A 20,277-nucleotide genomic window follows, 5' to 3' on the forward strand; every position below is an offset into this window, starting at 1 on the left:
CAAATCAATAACATTTAATTTATAACAAGAAAACAGATAAACAACAGAAACGTCAGATGTCTTATAAAAAAGTAAACAAGCGCCTACAATATGAAAGTTGTGGTTGTGTTAACCTTCGTCAGTTTATCTGTTATCATTCTTAACTAAATATGGTAGATGGAATTTTCTCAATATTTTCTGTTTGTTTAAAGTCTTTAAAAAAAAACTTAAGTAATATTTCTCTTTCTTATGTTCATAATGTTTACAACTATTATTTGCCAAATGTAAACAGTGCAATTACCAGGAAATCTTAGCTTCATCGTTCTCTTTGATTCTATTAATTTGCTGCAATTGATTATGGCTTGGCTGGTATTTTTTGTTATTTGCTTTATTTTAAAGATTTTATATGTTCAACTTCATATTTTATTTTGCGACTTTAATTTTTTTCATGACTGCATGCAGGTCATATCAAAAGTGGATATAGATGAGAAAAAAATGTATTTAAAAATTGTGAATGATAAACCAACGCAAATAATAAGAAAATAAAAAAGGTGAAAATTGTGTGGTGTAATTTAACCCATTGTTATCTGAACTCTAGATATGAAGCATTAAAGGTTGCTCATTTACACTTTGCTGTTAATTGTTATGATATGTTTTTATATGTCAGACAGTATACACGATTCCTTATAAATGATTTAGCATTTCAGTGTAATACAGTTTCATAACCTTTCATTTGTTATATGCTTTGGTCCAAATATTGACCACTGTTTATTGGCATTTATCTTTTCATAAATGAATTATGACTCTTTAGTTACTATGGTTACATAACTCACGATAACTATGATCACATTGTGACATATATAGGACTTTCATTCAGAAGTTTAAAGATTTATTTGATTTAGAAAAACCATAGTTTTACTAATTTTAACTTGAAATTGGTGAGATTACCAATATAGCTCTGTAATATTGACCACTGTTTGTTGGCATTTATTTTTTCATAAGTGAATTATAATTCTGTTGGTAGCTATGGTTACATAATTATAATCAAGCTTGACATTTATTTGACTTTCATTCAGCTATTGTTTAAATGTCATATTGTTTTGGAAAACATAGATTTTCACTAACTTATTAATTGAAAACAGAAAGAATATAAATTTAGCTCTAAAATATTAACCACTGTTTATTGGCATTTATTTTTTTCAATAATGAATTATGACTATTTGGGAAGCTTATGGTAATCAGGTTATATAACTTTATTGACAATCAGACATTAATGTGACCTTCATTCAGCTATATTTAAAGGTTATATTTGATTTAGATTTTCAATAACTTACTTATTAAACTCTTAAATAATTAGAAAGAACACAATTTTAAATCTTTAAAAAACATATTTTTCCTTACTATAAATTTATATTATCAGTGAGGTACCAATTTAGCTGTGTATAGTGTAGAGATAATCAAGTCTATATATTAAGATACATGTAAAATGAATTGTATTATTTCTGTGCCTTATGCTATTGTTTCAGAAAAAGGGAGAAGGTTTGGTACCATTAAAACGTTTTATCCCGCTGCAAATGTTTGCACCTGTCCTAATATAGTCAGGAATCTGATGTACAGTAGTTGTCGTTTGTTTATGTAATTTATACCTGTTTCTCGTTTCTCGTTTTTTTATATAGATTAGACCGTTGGTTTTACTGTTTGAATGGTTTTACACTAGTAATTTTGGGGCCCTTTATAGCTTATTGTTCGGTGTGAGCCAAGGCTCCGTGTTGAAGGCCGTACATTGACTTATAATGGTTTACTTTTATAAATTGTTATTTGGATGGAGAGTTGTCTCATTGGCACTCACACCACATCTTCCTATATCTATCTACTAACTGTATATTTTGGTTAGCTCTTCAATTTAATCCAAATATTATAGGGTTATTGCATGAATATTGGGGAATATTGTCCTGAGTAGAATTTTATATTGCAGGAGCTTGCGAGTGCAAAATATGCTCTACGAAGGACAATATTCCACAATATTCATGCAATAACCCTTTTATTGTAGCAATATAATTTGAAAGTAAAAATTGGTTTAAACTAAGATTTTGTCATTGATGACGTCATGAATAGTTATCAAAGGTTCCAGGATTATAATTTAGTATGCCAGACGTGCGTTTCGTCTACAAAAGACTAATCAGTGACACTCATTTCAAAATATGTATAAAGCCAAAACAGGTTCAAAGTTGAAGAGCATTGAGGATCCAAAATTCCAAAAAGAAGTTTTTTGAAGGTTTAATGCACTACCCAGTGCAATATAATAATTTATTGCACGCTAACTTTTGGTTTCTTTCTGTGGGAAATATTATATTGCTATGCAATAAAATAAGTTATAACCCTTTTAAACTCTAGTATTAATTTACCTTCACTTAACCTCAACTGGATAGAGGGATCATGCACTGAATCTAAAATTTACATGTTTTCCATATAAGTTGGTAAAAACGCTTTCCAGAAAGAAGGGCCCTGAGGTTACTCTGAATCAGTTATAGCTTACACAGGATTTATTTAATCTGTGTCAACCCATAATCTTATTAATAAGAGATCCTGAAGAAGTAAAATGAACATTGACATGAATAATTGGGTTGTCCTGAATAACGATGAAATATTTGCCACTGGACATGGAACTAAGAGGGTGTCCATGGAAAAACCAGGCAGTGGATGGCACACGACATATTTGGTTTTTAAAATTTGTTCATCTATTTCATATCACAAATTCATTCTTTCTCAAAGTTAAATTTTCTTTTTTTATTAACTGCAACAAATAAAGAGAAAAAAAATACATAGAAAGCACTGAAAATTCATTGAAAAGGGGAGATAACTCTTCATTTTGTACAAAATTTTGTTGCGTTGTTTAGTGAACTTTAAAATCATTTTCTGAGCCATCCACTGTTGATTCAAAAATATCTTTGACATATATGTCCTTTGTATGATATAAACATTGCATTGGAACCAAAAATTCAGTGGGAAAAAAATTATGTTGTGACACCAATATCATAGGATTTGCCTGATATTTACTTGGACAGCCTCTTAACAGCAATCATATTGTATATATTATGATGGAACATTTGAATATTTATATTATACTTATCTGGTAGTATGTTATATAATTCTCCGACTTTTCCATTAAAAACTCATTCTATTGTGTCTTTACAGAACCAAAACATCAATGACTTTATACATGTACTGATATGAAAATGTATTTCTTGTTTTCCGTTTCAGGAAGAGCATTGATTCCAACAAGAACCAGACAAGAAAACCTCCAAGAAGTTTGAATCCTAGATATTTATGGATAAGACTGTCTGTATTTGAAAAACAACTGGCCAAGATTCTGGATCATTTAGTTCAACATCACAGGTAATAAAAACAACTGGCCAAGATTCTGGATCATTTAGTTCAACATCACGGGTAGTAAAAACAACTGGCCAAGATTCTGGATCATTAAGTTCAACATCACGGGTAATAAAAACAACTGGCCATTAAAGATTCTGGATCATTTAGTTCAACATCACAGGTAATAAAAACAACTGGCCATTAAAGATTCTGGATCATTTAGTTCAACATCACGGGTAATAAAAACAACTGTCCAAGATTCTGGATCATTTAGTTCAACATCACAGGTAATAAAAACAACTGTCCAAGATTCTGGATCATTTAGTTCAACATCACAGGTAATAAAAACAACTGGCCAAGATTCTGGATCATTTAGTTCAACATCACAGGTAATAAAAACAACTGGCCAAGATTCTGGATCATTTAGTTCAACATCACAGGTAATAAAAACAACTGGCCAAGATTCTGGATCATTTATTTCAACATCACAGGTAATAAAAACAACTGTCCAAGATTCTGGATCATTTAGTTCAACATCACAGGTAATAAAAACAACTGGCCAAGATTCTGGATCATTTAGTTCAACATCACAGGTAGTAAAAACAACTGGCCAAGATTCTGGATCATTTAGTTCAACATCACGGGTAGTAAAAACAACTGGCCATTAAAGATTCTGGATCATTTAGTTCAACATCACAGGTAATAGAAACAACTGGCCAAGATTCTGGATCATTTAGTTCAACATCACAGGTAATAAAAACAACTGTCCAAGATTCTGGATCATTTAGTTCAACATCACAGGTAATAAAAACAACTGGCCAAGATTCTGGATCATTTAGTTCAACATCACAGGTAATAAAAACAACTGACCAAGATTCTGGATCATTTAGTTCAACATCACAGGTAATAAAAACTATTATTATTTTCATGATTACAGTCAAACCTATATATTTACTATATAAAGAATGCTGACCTTAAAAGATGGGTGACCTTTTGAATGAGGGTCAAAATGCATTTAGGTATTACTACAGTCGGACAAGAAGAGGGTGAACTGACGTACAACATTTGTATTAGTTTTCGAATACTTGACATCACTGAAGAGACATTAATTTGTGAAATGCACATCTGGTGCATAATAATTGGTACTGTTAATGTTATTTGAGATTCAGTCTGTTTGTGTCACATTTGAGTTATCTGTGATTATTGTTTTTTTTAGCCTTTGATAGTTTTTGTCAAACTGGGCTGGAATTTTTTTAAACTTGGACAGAAGCTTCCTCATAATCAAAAGATATTGAGCCATTTTAAAAAAAAAATACAGTTTATACTGATCAAACAGTTATTTTTTACTTCCTTTTTTCAAAAATGGTATCACTCTTTTTGAAAACCAATTAAAATTTTTTTTTTAATTTCATCATTTGAATTTAAATCATTAAAATGTTTTATCTTGAATTCTTCTTATCTTTTTTGAACCCGGAAGCAGAATCCCCATAAGATCCATTAATCTCATAAACCAAGTTCAATTTAATGAATTATTTTCAAAATTGAACGAAAACAACATTTCTCTTAATTCAAACTAAGCCACTGTAAACTTTATTATCTATTTTTGGAAAGATTTTTGTCATCTGATTAATCCATTTTGAAATTCTAATCTCAAGTTTACATAAAAAAAAAATAAAATTGAATTTTCACCGATATTAGATTACTTTCTGATATACAGAGAGTTATGGTTTATGAGAGAGCCTATTGATTTTTTGCGACGTGATCACCGAATTGTCTGAATTTTTGGGTAGTGCATTAAATCTTTTACATAAGTGACAAGCTGCAATTACACGGGAAAGATGCAATTACACACGACAGTACTGCAATCAAAGACCAATTTACTTTCTGTAATGTCAAAACATTTTATGATCACATTTTCTCAGAAATTTGCTCTATGATTTATATTTTTGTGTCATGCAAAATTAATATTTAGTGTCTCCCACTTAAATGGCCACATGATGATGTATGAATATGCAATATTGTCAATATCTTCAAGTTTTTGTCTTGGATCAAACTAATCACTATGAGTAGGGTAAACTGCCAAATTTCAGTGTTCCTTAGAGTTTTTCAATTTTCTTCTTCAAGCGCTTCCAATTATGTACTATAAAATGAAGAGATCATAAATTCTCTAGAGGTACAAACTTTAAAGATAAAAATCAAATAAAAAAATAAAAAAATAAAAATTATTTATGATCAGATAGCAAACTTTAAACTACAAATGAACTATTAAAAAGAAATACCTAGTAGAGTTGAACATACTGTCATCAACACATATCTTCAGCACACTGATTCACTTGATAAAAATTGAGAATGGTAATTGGGAAAGGTCATAGAGACAATAACCTGACCAAAGAGCAGAAAAACAGCCCTGTGCCACCAATTGGTCTTCAACACAGCAAAATAATCCTACACCCTGAGGAAGGCTTCTTATGATAACTAAGAAAAAACAACAACTTACAGATAATTGAAATATTATTTTGACAGAGATGGTTGAATGAGGGGCGTATCTGCATGGAAGAACGCAAAATTAAATTGCCATTTCACGATGAACGAACAATTAAAAATTTCTTGCACGTTAATCTTTTTACCGATGTCATGAAACAAGGTGAATAACGAACCTTTTTCACAGCTGCATGTGAAATAAAAATGGCAAAACACGTTGCACGAAAATAACCCTTTAACCACCCTCTTCAATATGTCAGTCACTACAACTCTGTTTGAGTCTTATTAATATTAATGGTGAAGGCAGCTATCTATAAATTAATGTATCTAGAAGAAACCATTAAGAAAAACTTATATAGATATTCTGGTCAGAGAAAGTGATTGTTTCATGTCAGAAATATTTTTCCGAGACTAGACGTCCATTTCCGCATACTTGGTTATAAAGTGACCATTAATGAAACCTTATCGCATTCCTTTAAAAAATGACACTTTCATTAGTGTGAATGGAAGTTGATTGTTTAAAGTACAGCTAGAATTCTGTACCACACGATACCCTTCAATGTACTATATTGTATATGTGAAACAGGGTAAATTGCTTGATTTGATCTTAGCTGTTTTGTACGTATATAAACAAATTTAGTAGTAAATTGATTTCCTTTATCTACTAATCTTGCTTATGTCTATGTCTTCTATTGTTTCTACTTCCAAACAACATTGGTTTTTATGCCCCATTTATGCCCCATTTATGGTCATTATGCTTTTCTGGTTTGTGCGTCCGTTTGTCCGTCCATCCGTCCGTTCATCTGTTGTACCATTCGTTCATTCGTCTGTTTGTCTGTTTGTCTCTCTACAGGTCAAAATTTTTGATCATGGTAGTTTTTGATGAAGTTGAAGTCCAATCAACTTTGAACTTAGTACACATGATATGATCTTTCTAATTTTAATGCCAAATTAGAGATTTTCCCCCATTTTCACGGTCCACTGAACATAGAAAATGATAGTGTGGATGAGGCATCCGTGTCCTGGGGACACATTCTTGTTTTTTTTTAGTATCAAAATCTAAATCATGTGTTCATTGTTGGCAGTGAAATGATCTGTGTGTACTTCAAGCAAACATTGGGGGCCTTGATGGCTGTTGGGTGGTCTAAATAGTTCAACTACTGTACCACTAGCCTGTCAATAATGAGATTTGAAGTCCAAACCCAGCATATAGCAGGAACACTCGATTCCAATCTTAATTGACTAGGATTGACAGTTTTCCTACCAATGGTTGGTGGTACTCACTGGGCACTCCAGCTTCAGCCATCAAACTGTCTGCAATGAAATTGCCAATAGTGGTGAAAGTGGCATTAAAAGACAGAGAATCAATCAAGCCAAAATTCAAAAAGACTGTTGTTTGCTCTATGGTCGGGTGGTTGTCGCTTTGACATATTCACCATTTCCTTTCTCAATTTTATTATGATGTTTCACCTATTACACCTCCCTCTGTGCTTTAAAAACCCAAGAAACAACAACAAAAAAACTATACCAAACACACACAATGTTAGATGTAAGTAAAATTGTGACAGCAACCAAATTGCACATAAAACATCTGAAATAAAACCTCAAAATTCTGTCTACAGCATTAAACAATTTCTTTCATATTATACTACATGTATATATATTTCAACCACTATTTCAAGCTATGTCTAGACAAAACAAGTAGCCAGTAAATTTATCAGAGACAATCAAAGAACTACTATAACACTAAATGTGCCAAAAGATCATTATTTCTTTCCCTCATGTATGCTTGATGCTTTATCTTGAAGGTTATCTGCAAATTATTTTAAAAAAATAACATAAACGTAAGAAGATGTGGTATGATTGGCAATGAGTCTATCCACCAGAGTCCAAAATTATGTGGATGTAAGCAACTGTAGGTCAACATATCATGTAAAGTCTGATATAATATATAATTTACCATATTTTGTTTCTTTTTCAGTAAGTTTTATGAAGATTATGCTTTGATCTCAGATCCTGTGGATGGCCCCATATTTGCATCATTACTTGGTATGTATAGTTAGAAAGCTACGGTTTTCTATTTTAATCTGGTTACTGATATGTTTTCACGTCATTTCATCCATGCATGAATTCCTTTACTTAACATTGTTTAAATGCTGTCTTATAGATTTTCATGTCACATATCCTTGTTTTAATCTGGTATTGTTATAATTGGAAGCATGTACTGACACTTATTTTTGTTTCCAATTTATGAGTAAAATTTAAATGTGATCACAAAATTGCATGAAACTAGTATTTATGAAATTAAAGCTAGTACTTTAATCCATTCATTTGATGTGTTTGAGCTTTTGATTTTGCCATTTGATTAGGGACTTTCGGTTTTGAATTTTCCTCGAGTTCAGTATTTTTGTGATTTTACTTTTAAAACGTCAAATACCGGTAATTCTTCAATCAAATATATCTATTTATAAATTTTATGTTTTTACTAGTTGGACCATGTGCTCTGGATTATTCCAAAATGAAGACTTCAGACCATTTTTGGACAGACCCACCAGCAGATGAGTTGGTTCAAAGACATAGAATTCATTCCAGCACCAATCACATTACAGGCCCTGGTTCCCCTAAAAGACCTGGTTTACAGGTACCAGTGGTAATATCAGTTTCTCTATCTCTATGTGTGCACACAACTCACTGGTTTTACTTATATTGTAACTGTGTTTTAGTGTATACACATAGATGAATGCACATTAGCGTATAACAACTGTACCTTGTTAGTGTTTGATCATGGAAGTGTGTGTTCTCCAGACATCTTGAGGACCAGGTAAAAACTTGTTGCTAGGGGACATCTTATTCCTCTGTATGATGAAAAAAAAATTTCCTTTATTAGTATCGTTAGGCAAAGGTGTTTTGTTAGTCATCTCAACACATAAAAAGGCATATATTAGGCTAATTAACTTTGTACCTGACCAAAGACTAGGCACATTTGAAGTTCAAGCAAAATGAGTAAAAGAATCTAAAGCTGTACTACTAGTAGTAGTAGTCAGTAGTAACATTACATTTGATAGTCATTTTTCTAATTTCAAATTAAAGCAACAAGATATTTAAATAGTGTAAAAACCATTCATAAAAGCTTCATTGGATAAGTATGAATAACTCATACCACATCTTTTTGTTCTAAAATTTTTTGATTCATAAAAGTGAAGTTTGATAATTTTGAATGTTTTTCTTCAAAGCTGAATTTCAGAACAAAAATGTGGCCTTCATAATGTCAATATTATTACCATGATTACTAAAATTTCACTTTTATAAGTTTTCTATCATAATATATACATGTAATGAGCAAGTTCTTTTCTTAACAAAATTTTAAAATTTCATGGCATTTATAATCTGTCTGTTACACAGTGATAAAAATTCGTTCATGCATTGTGGCGTCAGAAACAGGGATAATCTATGAAAAAATGGGTACCCAGTGAGATAATGCCTTTACATTGTAAAAAAAAGTTATTTTAAACACATTTATCACTTAGTGAATGTACTTTTGTATAATCTTTGAATGTTGTATATCATTTTTATATATTTTTGTTGTGATAATTGAAAATTCAAAGTATTGTTTTGATTAAGACTTATCTGTTTTGATTAGTTTTTGTTTCATGCTTTATAATATTTTTTTCTATGAACATTAGAATAGTCATAGGGTATAATATCAAACAAACCACAGGAGTATGATACATGTATATATTGTGTTTTGCTCATGCTTATATCAATCCTGTGTAAACATACAAATTATTCAGATGTTTGCAGGTCTTCCCTCAGTACAAAGCATATACCTTTGGGATAATGTCATTTTAAAATACTAATGTCATTGTATAAACGTCTGTAAGTTAAGGTCCAACAGCTTTTGTAATTTGTTGAAAATGTAAATCTCTTTTTTGTTTTCAACAATTTCACCAATTTTATATGACAGAAAGATTTCTTGTTTGGTATTTATTTAGAGTGTTATGGTGCATACAAATTTTGCTACCAGTGGAAGAAAAGAGGGGTGCTTGGTTTACATTGGAGCCTATATATACATATTGTAAATATTTAGCATTTAGCCTCATGAGAACCACTAAATCAAGATTTGATATCAGAGAAATGCTCCAGATTGTAATTTGCTAATTTAAGTCTCTTAGCTCTTATCACTTTGGCAGCTGTAGTTTTTACTGAAGGACCATTAGCTTAACTTAACTGTTGTAGCCTACAAAATCTAAGTCAGAAGGAATTTTATTATGCTGTTTATCAATTGAACATTGATGTAATTAATATAATTATTGATTAATTGGTAAATATTTGAAAAGAGAGCCTTGCAAGAAAGCATATTAATCTATTTTTCATCTGAAATGATAAAGGAATCCCATTTTTACTCTAAAAGTTCTGTCTATACCAAACATGAAACCATTAATTAATGAACAATTCTGTGTTTCTTTCATTCAATGTTAGTCAAAAGAGTTTGTTTTTTTGTGAAAAGAACTTGTCTTGTTTACTTTTTCTCCGCAGTTACAGAAAACCTTGGAAATGATTTCCTGGTCTCAGATTCCATACAATGATGTCTCTGATAGCAATGACTATTGATACAACTAATGTAGTGATCATTCAACCGATAGTTTTATTACGTGGAGCATTGATTAGAAAATTGTTACTTGTTCAATTAATTATTGACTTTATTTGTGTTCATTGAACTTTAGAAAACATTTTTTGAAGTTGGAAATGAAATGGGAAAGATGTTATTGTTCCAAGATTGTATGAAGTAAAAGGATAGGAAAATATCTGAATTTCTGAGTTTTTTTTTAGCTCAACTTGATTAAATGCATGAATAAAAGTAAATAAATCAATAGAATCTTCAAAATTACAGATTATTTCTTAATGAGATGTATTGATTAAAGTAAACAAAAATAATACCTTTAAATGTGTTGTTGGGTTGCTGTCCTTAAGATTTAAATAATCTAGCTGTCCTGGTTCTCCTGTTTTACTCAGACTGACAATAAGGCTGTGATTGATTGATTGTTCTTTTCTTAACTTTTAGTGACATTTTCAAGATAGTGGTTATTCAGAATAACTTTATCTTTGTATTCTTTTGCTTCCAAATGGATTTGTGTTTTGGTAGTGCCCGTAGTGGTACCAGTTTTCATTGAGTGAGGAAACATTGTACATAGATATAGGAAGATGTGGTGTGAGTGCCAATGAGACAACTCTCCATACAAATATCAATTTAAAAAGTAAACCATTATAGGTTAAAGTACGGTCTTCAACACGGAGCCTTGGCTCACACCGAACAACAAGCTATAAAGGGCCCCAAAATTACTAGTGTAAAACCATTCAAACGGGAAAACCAACAGTCTAATCTATATAAACAAAACGAGAAACGAGAAACACGTATATATTACATAAACAAACGACAACTACTGTACATCAGATTCCTGACTTAGGACAGGTACATGTATATTAAAGTATGCATATTAACTAGACTATAGAAAACTCCTTTTTTGTCGAATTTTTAGGACTGTGGTTCACCCTTTATATAGAAATGCACAAACATTGAAATCTAGATTTACACTGTATAATGAATTCACAGTATCTGTCAAGCTGCTGTCATCTTATATTTGTATCAATTGAAATTCTATACTGCATAGATTCAAGAACTTTATAATTTGTCAAGAATCATTACTTGATGTCCTAGAATGTAACCAGTAAAATTTTATGGCTTTTAAACAATTTGTTTTTGTCCAATAAACAATTTGACCTTCATATAATTTCTTAGCGATGTTACAATGTTTTGCTTTTAACGTTATTTGACGAGTAAGGGGAATAATCAATCACCCTGATGCCTGAGGTAATTGTATTGTTAAACCAAAGAAATTTGATTGTTCTATCAAATTACTATCGATTGATTTCACATGTTCAAATTAAAAACCATTAAAAGTTCATGCTAGGAAGATGAAAGTTATCACCTTGTTCCATCATTGGCCCAGATCTGTGATGATCGAATAATAACTGAATCACCTTGTTTCATCATTGTTTGTGTATAATTGAATAATTTCTGATTGCTGATTACAAAGTTGTAATTTGATATTCTTATTTGAATTACGTTTATTTAAACAGAATGGAAGATTGACATTGTGAAAGGTTCAAAGCTGGGGAAATACAAAAGTACATGTAACCTTCATTGTGATTAGATTGACAAAATCTTCTCTCTTTTTTGTGACATGCATACAGATTAAAAGTTATTCCCAAATATTTAATAATCAGCTATATCCTTGGGAAGATGGTGCAAAACAATAAGAAATTTAATATCTTAGAAGTTACAAGGACTACCATTTTTTTGCCACCAGATTTTCCATTGATTGATTTTTTTCTAAGTTATATACCCAGAACTTTATGTATTAAATCAGCACTAAATTTTTATCTATTGGCTTTGGCAACTGAAATAAATATGAATATACAGTTTTCCCTCAAAAGTGGTACCCACGAAATAAATTAATCCAGATAATTCATTTGTTTTCTTTTGACAAGAAATTTGCCACATTGATATATTATTCCTTCCTTTCAAGGTTAAATGAAAGTATCCTGATACTGGTTAGCTACTAAAATGATGTTTAATCAACATTAAAATCTGATATCTTGATACCTGTCAGTGTCTGAAGCATCCTATTTAATCTTTATTGAACTCTGATATCCATATTACGGTCAGCGACTGAAAGTTAGAAAGCAAATTAGATTCTGGACAGTTTGACCATATATAACAAATGGCTTTTTTTTCATCAGTATTATTAAGACATATGAGTTATCTCTTTTATCTTGTCTGTGATATTTTTCTGTTTATGAATTCCAGTGTTCTAGCAGACATCATTCATTTGTAAACCCTTTTCCTTACATGTGGTCATGCAATCTTACATTATTGTAAAAAAATCTTTAATAAAAGTGATAGCGTTTGATATTAGCATAAAGTGTAGGTAGATCTAGTGCTGTTCAACCAAGCTCAATTTTTAGCTCACCTGGCCAAAATGGCCAATTGAGCTTTTCTCATCACTTGTCGTCTGTCATCATTGTCTGTCGTCGTTAACTTTTACAAAAATCTTCTTCTCTGAAACTACTGTGCAGAATTAAACCAAACGTGGCCACAATCATCCTTGGGGTATCTGGTGACCCGCCAACCAACCAAAATGGCCGCCATGGCTAAAATAGAACATAGGGGTAAAATGTAGATTTGGAGAAAATCTGACATTTGGTAAAATTGTTTAACAGGTCAACATTTATCTGCCCTGAATTTGTCAGATGAACCAAACAAACCGTTGTTTAAAATTACTTGCCCCTGAATTGGTAATTTTAAGGAAATTTTGCCATTTTTGGTTATCATCTTGAATATTATTATAGATAGAGATAAACTGTTACAGCAATAATGTAAGATCTACAAATAAGTCAACATGACCAAAATGGTCAATTGACCCCTTAAGGAATTATTGCCCTTTATAGTAAATTTTTAACTATTTTCATAAATTTTGTAAATTTTTACAAAATGTTTCTATTGTAACTTAACTGGGCCAAGTTCATTATGTTAGAGATAATTGTAAGCAGCAAGAACATTCAATAAAGTATGATCTACAAACAAATCACCATCACCAAAACACAATTTTGTCATTAATCCACAGTGTTTTTTGTTTAATATGCACATAAGACCAAAGTGAGCGACACAGGCTCTTTAGAGCCTCTTTTTTTTTTAGAATATTTGGTTACTGCAACTGCTTAAAACTCTGTATTTAACTCTTGTAACCTTGAAATAAAATTCACCTCTTGCAAATTGATGACTTGCTTAAGAAATGATTATATGTTTTACTATTTTATTCAGTTTGGCTATATAATGACTTAGATTAATAATGAAGACAATCTTTTCAAGAATTTAAAGAGTTTTGACCACAATGTTTACAGTTTTACATGTTACTTACAGGACACTCCCTTACATATCCGTAGCGAAAACCCTGTTCATTTAGAAACAGTGATTTTTTTCACACAATTTCTTTTTTAAGATTTTAACCAAACATTTATATATACAGTTATACAGTTCAGGTGCAGTACAATTGATATCCACAAATTATTTCTAGACAGGTCATTTTATCACCCCTATTAAGCTAGGTTTTTTTTTTATTGTTATAAGAACAAAAAATAAAATAACATTAAATAGATTAATGTTTAAATTTATGGTGGAATGACAGCAAAAGTTTATACACCTCATCTGCCATTACTATAAAAAAGAATATGTGGTATGATTGCCCATGAGACAACTATCCATAAAAGACCAAAATGACACAGACATTAACAACTATAGGTCACCGTACGGCCTTCAACTGGTCATTACAAAGGTTCTTGTAAAATTTTGAGTCAATAGTTCAAGAGGGGCAGATTCTTGGGTCAACCATCAGGCAGATTTCCAAATAGTGATAAGATAAGGTGTACTGGGCGGAAATAAAAGATATATGAAAATTGGGCATGAAAGAAGGAAAACATACATCATGTTATTTCTAAAATTAGTTGGGAGAATAATGTCCTTCATTGGTAACACCTGTCTTGTGTATCATGTGTATTGAATATGAACAGTCGGTGATAAAAAAAATAATAACAAACTGTTCAAGGAGATGTCAGTGCTTTGAAATAATTTACTAATGACGCTGTTAGGCTTACAACAATAAGAGCATGTTTATAACTTTAGAGATGATCCCCTACAGTGTACGTAAGACAAGCTCCACATGCAACAATGTGGTAATTAAGACAATGCATAAGAAACGTCAGTCTAGGTAATTATGACCCATTGGTTCTCTGAAGTGTCATTTCCTGTCACGTACAGCATCCCAGAAGTCGATTCAGATGTCAAAAATCAATAGACAACAAATAGACATTAGATTATGCTAAGGTCTGTTCCTTAACTAATTGTTGAGTATTGTGTAGATCACAAGTCTAAGAAATCAACAATGAATTGAGTTGTCTCATTCTATTAGTTAACTTCATCTTGGACAATTACCAAAGGATTGCTGCAATTTGTACTTTATAGCCAATGATGGTATTGACGTGACGTAGCTAAATTTTATGTTCATAAAATTATGTGTTTTGTGTTAGGCTGCAACTCCATAGGCAAAATGAAAATAAGAATTTGTGGTATGATTGCTGAAGAGACATCTCTTCAACAGAGACCAAATGAGGTAGAAGTAAGCAACCAATTAGGACACTGCATCAACAATGAGGAAAACCCATATCGCACATAATTAAAGCTATGAAAGACCTCAAATTACAAAACGTAAAACAATTCAAACAGGAAAACTAATGACCTGTTTTATGTTTTCCAAAATTTAGACTTATGACTTGAAAAAAGGTATTTGCTGCTTTTCAGCTTATCAGGCTTCATTCTGGTTCAAGGTTATTAGATATATTTCTGTCTGTCACAGTTTGTTTGTTAATAGGAACCATTTCATTAGTCAGAGATAACAAGGCAAAGATTCTATTTCTATTTCTAACAGTTTGTTTTGGTTAACCCAAATGTTTCTGAATGAAAAGACTAATTCTACAAGTAATGCATGCAATAACAACTTAAGCTTCTATTGAATTTATTCATTACTTTTGTAGACTCTCCAGTAAAAACTTAGAGCTTGCTAAACTGTGTAAACACCTGTTTATTGTTGAAGCCTGCGCACAGTATATTGACCTTTTTAAGTCTTTTCGTTATTTTTGTGTTGTTGTTACATTTAAGTATATCTCTTATCTCCTCATATTGTGGTCTCTGTCACATGTTTCTGTAACATGTGGTCACTGTAACATACATCAATTCAAAATCCATTTCATTAAAAAATAATCTCTTTTAAAAAATTGTTGCAAATATATAGAAAGATTAATTTTATACTAATTTATACTGTGAAATCATTTATTTTGGTGAGTACCAATTTTCCTGGATTAAACAAAACTTTCATGGACATTTAATTTCAAGGTTCTGTCAAAGGTTGCATGCAAGCCTATGGAAAATTAGTAATTCGTTGAACGTTTAAATTCGTTGTTCACCTGTACCGACGAAATCCACGAAAATTGGTATCCAACGAAAAATAATGAATCAACAGTAGTGTACCCTTTAAATTTAACTTTTTATAAAATATGTATGGATGGTCACCTAAAACTAACTTTTTCACATGATCAATATAGATTTCATTTTCATGTAGCTTTATAAAATTGAGAATATTTTATTCCAGAGGTCCGTTTTTCATTTCCAGACTGCAAGCTGAATGCTATCTGTAGTGTTGTTGAAATAGCAAACAATTAGATATCAGATGAAAATGGCTTTGCATAGTTTGTCCCAAAACAGGATCTGTTTGCCAATTAGTCAACCATTTTATTTAGAAAATCTAAATATGATTGGGCTTATTATATAATGAATAGAAGCAATCTGAATGAGATTTTTTTTTAGAGCTGTAAATATATCACTTAAGATTGTAACTATCTGAATGATAATAGATATTTTCAATTTGTTTCTGTAATCTAATATTTCAAATTGCTTTATAAATTATTTGGACAGAAATTTGTTTCAAGATCGATACTGTTCTCATTTCTTATAATTAAAGACATACTTCGTTTTGTTCTTTGAAACATATAATTGGATTGTAAATGCCTTCTTTGTGCATTGTCATTGGCATTTTAGATTATTTACGTTTTATCTCAAAATTATCCTGTAAGCATTTTCCTAGAATTCCGTGCAATCTATTTATCTTTCTTAAGATAATTAAAGCCTACCAGATATGGAACAATCACTAATTAATCTAGGTCACTGCTTTGAAATGTTCTGCTAATAATACCTTATGTCAGCATTTTGAGGAATGATAAACATTATAAGCATAAAACAGGATGGGTAGCATATGACAAATTGGCAATACATTGTTATGTAATAATTGTAACAATTGGTAATTGCGTTTATACAAGGAAACCCAAAAATATTTTGTAAATTTTGAAAAAAATGTTTGTTTCGCATCACTGGGAAAGCACTTTTCTGTTAAATTTTTAGCAACTAAATATCTCAAGTACAGTAATGTTACATCAAATATCTTGGAAACTTTCTTTTTTTGACAACATGGAAAAGTGCAATTGTGCACAAATATGACATATCACGCAAAAATATGTGAGATATTACTTAAAAGAAATAATCTACATGTTGTCAAAATCATTATTGCATGGACAAGTGAATTCCATCAAAGATCATGTCTTGTAATACAAATATGTAACGTTTGCTCTCTCTAATATTGAAGTTTCATTCTGAATATGCATGAAATATTTGCCCCTGGATGTTAAGCAAACAACTTGATTTTGTTCACTGTTATTATTTATAAATTCGAATTTAAAGAATTATTATTAATTATTTTATTTTATTTTTAATTAACACAAAATTCTGTTTAAAAAAATGTACTCAGTGCTGTATAAGAAAGAATCTATATTAAATTTATTGGATACTAGTTTTAATTGAATTCATAGTTCATAAATATGATTCACAAATGATTTATGGATGAAACTCTTATTCTTTTTATATTGGTTTGTTAAATCCAGGAACCAGTGGCATTCTTAAAGCCACAAACGGAGAAAAGTTGAAATCAATAAATTTGAGTACATGTATTTCCAATCATTCTATTTCAGTTGTTGTTTTTAAAATGCTTTGTACAAATGTTGATAAACTCTTAAATGCAAATTCTTAATCTATATTGATATATTTTCAGGTGAGAAGAAACACAAGTTCCAGCAGTGAAGAAAGTTCGAAAAGTTTCCATTTGTCAGCCAAAGAATATGTGGAGTCCCTTCACCAGAACTCCAAGACAACACTGTTGTATGGCAAAAACAATGTCTATGTACAGCCAGTAAGTCAATAGTTTATGCTAACAGCTTTGAAATATAAAAGTTATTTTGGGGTATACCAGCCTTACCCTTTAGGAACAATTACACATGTTTTTTGTTTGTTTGTTTATTTTGTGACCAAATAAAGTACCAAAACATATCCCAAGTGTAATTTGTTTGTACAAAAAAGCAATATTTTTTAAATGGCACACTTATCATTTGATGTTCAAATATCATTGCCACAATAAAACATAACCTGCAATGATCCATGTTGACTGTGTACTCTTTTGGCAGATTAATGTCACTTATCTCTACCCAAATATAATTAAGGTTTTCAGCTTTGACAGTTGATGGTAGGAATTTTTTCTATTTATAGAAAGAAGATGTTGAGTCCTTAGCAGGTTACTTGTCTCTTCACCAATCAGCTGGAGGCCTGACGGTCATGTGGACACCAAATCAGTTGATGAACGGATGTATAAAAGATGAGGAAGAGGATGTTGATAGAAGGTAAGAATACAAAGGAGACTTTTGTGAAGTGACCCAGATTTATATATTGAAATTGTATGACATTTTTGGTTGCAGTTTGGGAATTATGGTTTATCTTGTGTTTTAAAAATAGAAGATGCCCTTGCCAAAAATGTCTGAATTTTTTTTTGATTATTGTTATGTTTTTGATCAGTAAACAAAGAAAAGTGGAAAGTTTAAACAATGTTTGTTAGTGCTCAACCCTCCCAATTATATAACAAAACAAGATTAAAGTGTAAAAACAGATTGAAAGGCTAATAAGAATGGTCCTGAAATCGCAAAAACAAAACAACAAAATGACAAAACACACAAATTACCAATCTAAGAGAAAGAAGACTACATATAGTTCAAAGACTTATCTCAACTTATTAAAAAACAATGTTTGCCCACACTTAAATGACAATCAGTGGACATCCAATGGATTTTTGTAGAGATATCATATATATAACTGTTTGTGATCAATAGTTTATCTTTCACAAAAACTTTCTTAAATTTTTCAAGATTCTAGAGTACTTTTGATCCTATATTTTAATGCCTTTAATCTAAATAGAAGCATATAACTTCCATATTGAACATGGCATTTAAGTACCAACAGTACTTTATAAAAGATTCATTCCATCGGAAATGATGGCACATTAAATATGAACACAAATAAATCCTACATTAAGTCATCATTAATTTATATATGCATCACAATATTTATCTATTTTAAGAATAGCATTTTAAGTACCTGGTATCCCACTTATATACTGTGCTGAAAATAACCTTGGTGCATGCAAACATCACATAATTTAAACTATGCTGAAAGTATTGTCCACAAACCAGAATCTATAAGTCTCTTGATAAAAAAACTGCCACCCACTCGTTTCCACTCTGAATTGATTTGTGGTGATTGTTCTGAAATATTGGAAATTTATTATGTATAATGATGAAAATACAAATAAAAGATAACATTAAATAGTAATTATTTAGACATGTAGATGGATCAAATGAAAGGTCAACCACAATGAGAGGTTAACCAGATGAAAGTAGAAGAAGACATTGCTTTATATGGAAGAAGATTTATCAAGGGGCAGGCAGTGTCACAAGTTAAAATATGACAAACAATGCCAATGACCTATAGAAAAAAAGCCCATGAAATACCTTTGAAAAACATAACAGCGTCCGGTCCCTCAAATGTAGAAGAATCTGCCTACCCTTCCAGAGCACCCGAGAATCTTCCACACCTCTTAAAGCAAAATTAAAGTGGGGGTCTACATGGTATAATTGGGTTCACTTTGAATAAGTCAACAGTACTGTTAATCAACCTATACAAAATTCATTTTTGTTTTGAAATAAAAAATGCCATATTTAAACATGTTGGTTCACCAGATTCAAGGAATTAAAATTGAATAGCCTTCAGTGATGATAGCCTTCCGTGATGATAAACAAAGAGATTGATTGCCAGGTCCTTTACAAAGTTTGGTCTTACTTCTTTGTTTTAGAATTTTCTTTGATTTTGTAGTTGTCCATTTTTATTGTTTCTGCACTTTGATTTTGATTTTTATGCCCCACCTACGAAAGTAGAGGGGCATTATGTTTTCTGGTTTGTGGCTCTGTTCGTCTGTCTGTGCTTCCGTTCGTCTGTCCGTCCAGGATAAAGTTTTTGGTCAAGGTAGTTTTCGATGAAGCTGAAGTCCAATTAACTTGAAACTTAGTACACTTGTTGCTTATTATATGATCTTTCTAATTTTAAGCCAAATCAGACTTTTGACCTGAATTTCACCGTCCACTGAACATAGAAAATGAAAGTGGGAGTTTCAGGTTAAAGTTTTTGGTCAAGGTAGTTTTTGATGAAGCTGAAGTTCAATCAACTTGAAACTTAGTAAACTTGTTGCTTATGATATGATCTTTTTAATTTTAAAGCAAAATTAGACTTTTGACCCCAATTTCACGGTCCACTAAACATAGAAAATGAAAGTGGGAGTTTCAGGTTAAAGTTTTTGGTCAAGGTAGTTTTTGATAAAATTGAAATCCAATCAACTTGAAACTTAG

The 20,277-nt window shown here is 31.1% G+C and overlaps 1 protein-coding gene across 10 annotated transcripts in view; it reads left to right on the forward strand.

Moving 5' to 3' along the window:
- The window catches only part of LOC139527692 (small G protein signaling modulator 1-like), a 65,877-nt gene that overhangs the window by 22,720 nt on the left and 22,880 nt on the right, over positions 1–20,277 (forward strand). For 5 of the 10 annotated variants that reach the window (XM_071323306.1, XM_071323307.1, XM_071323308.1 and 2 more), the window contains exons 5-9: positions 3,241–3,375; positions 7,814–7,881; positions 8,322–8,473; positions 17,604–17,741; positions 18,095–18,225. In XM_071323306.1, the coding sequence (XP_071179407.1) occupies positions 3,241–3,375; positions 7,814–7,881; positions 8,322–8,473; positions 17,604–17,741; positions 18,095–18,225 (624 nt within the window). Of the gene's footprint in view, positions 1–3,240; positions 3,376–7,813; positions 7,882–8,321; positions 8,483–17,603; positions 17,742–18,094; positions 18,226–20,277 lie in introns of all 10 variants that reach the window. The other 5 variants (XM_071323299.1, XM_071323301.1, XM_071323300.1 and 2 more) reach the window with 1 other exon arrangement.

The sequence above is a fragment of the Mytilus edulis genome, chromosome 6 (assembly GCF_963676685.1).
Source record: "Mytilus edulis chromosome 6, xbMytEdul2.2, whole genome shotgun sequence".
Taxonomy (NCBI): Eukaryota; Metazoa; Mollusca; class Bivalvia; order Mytilida; family Mytilidae; genus Mytilus; species Mytilus edulis.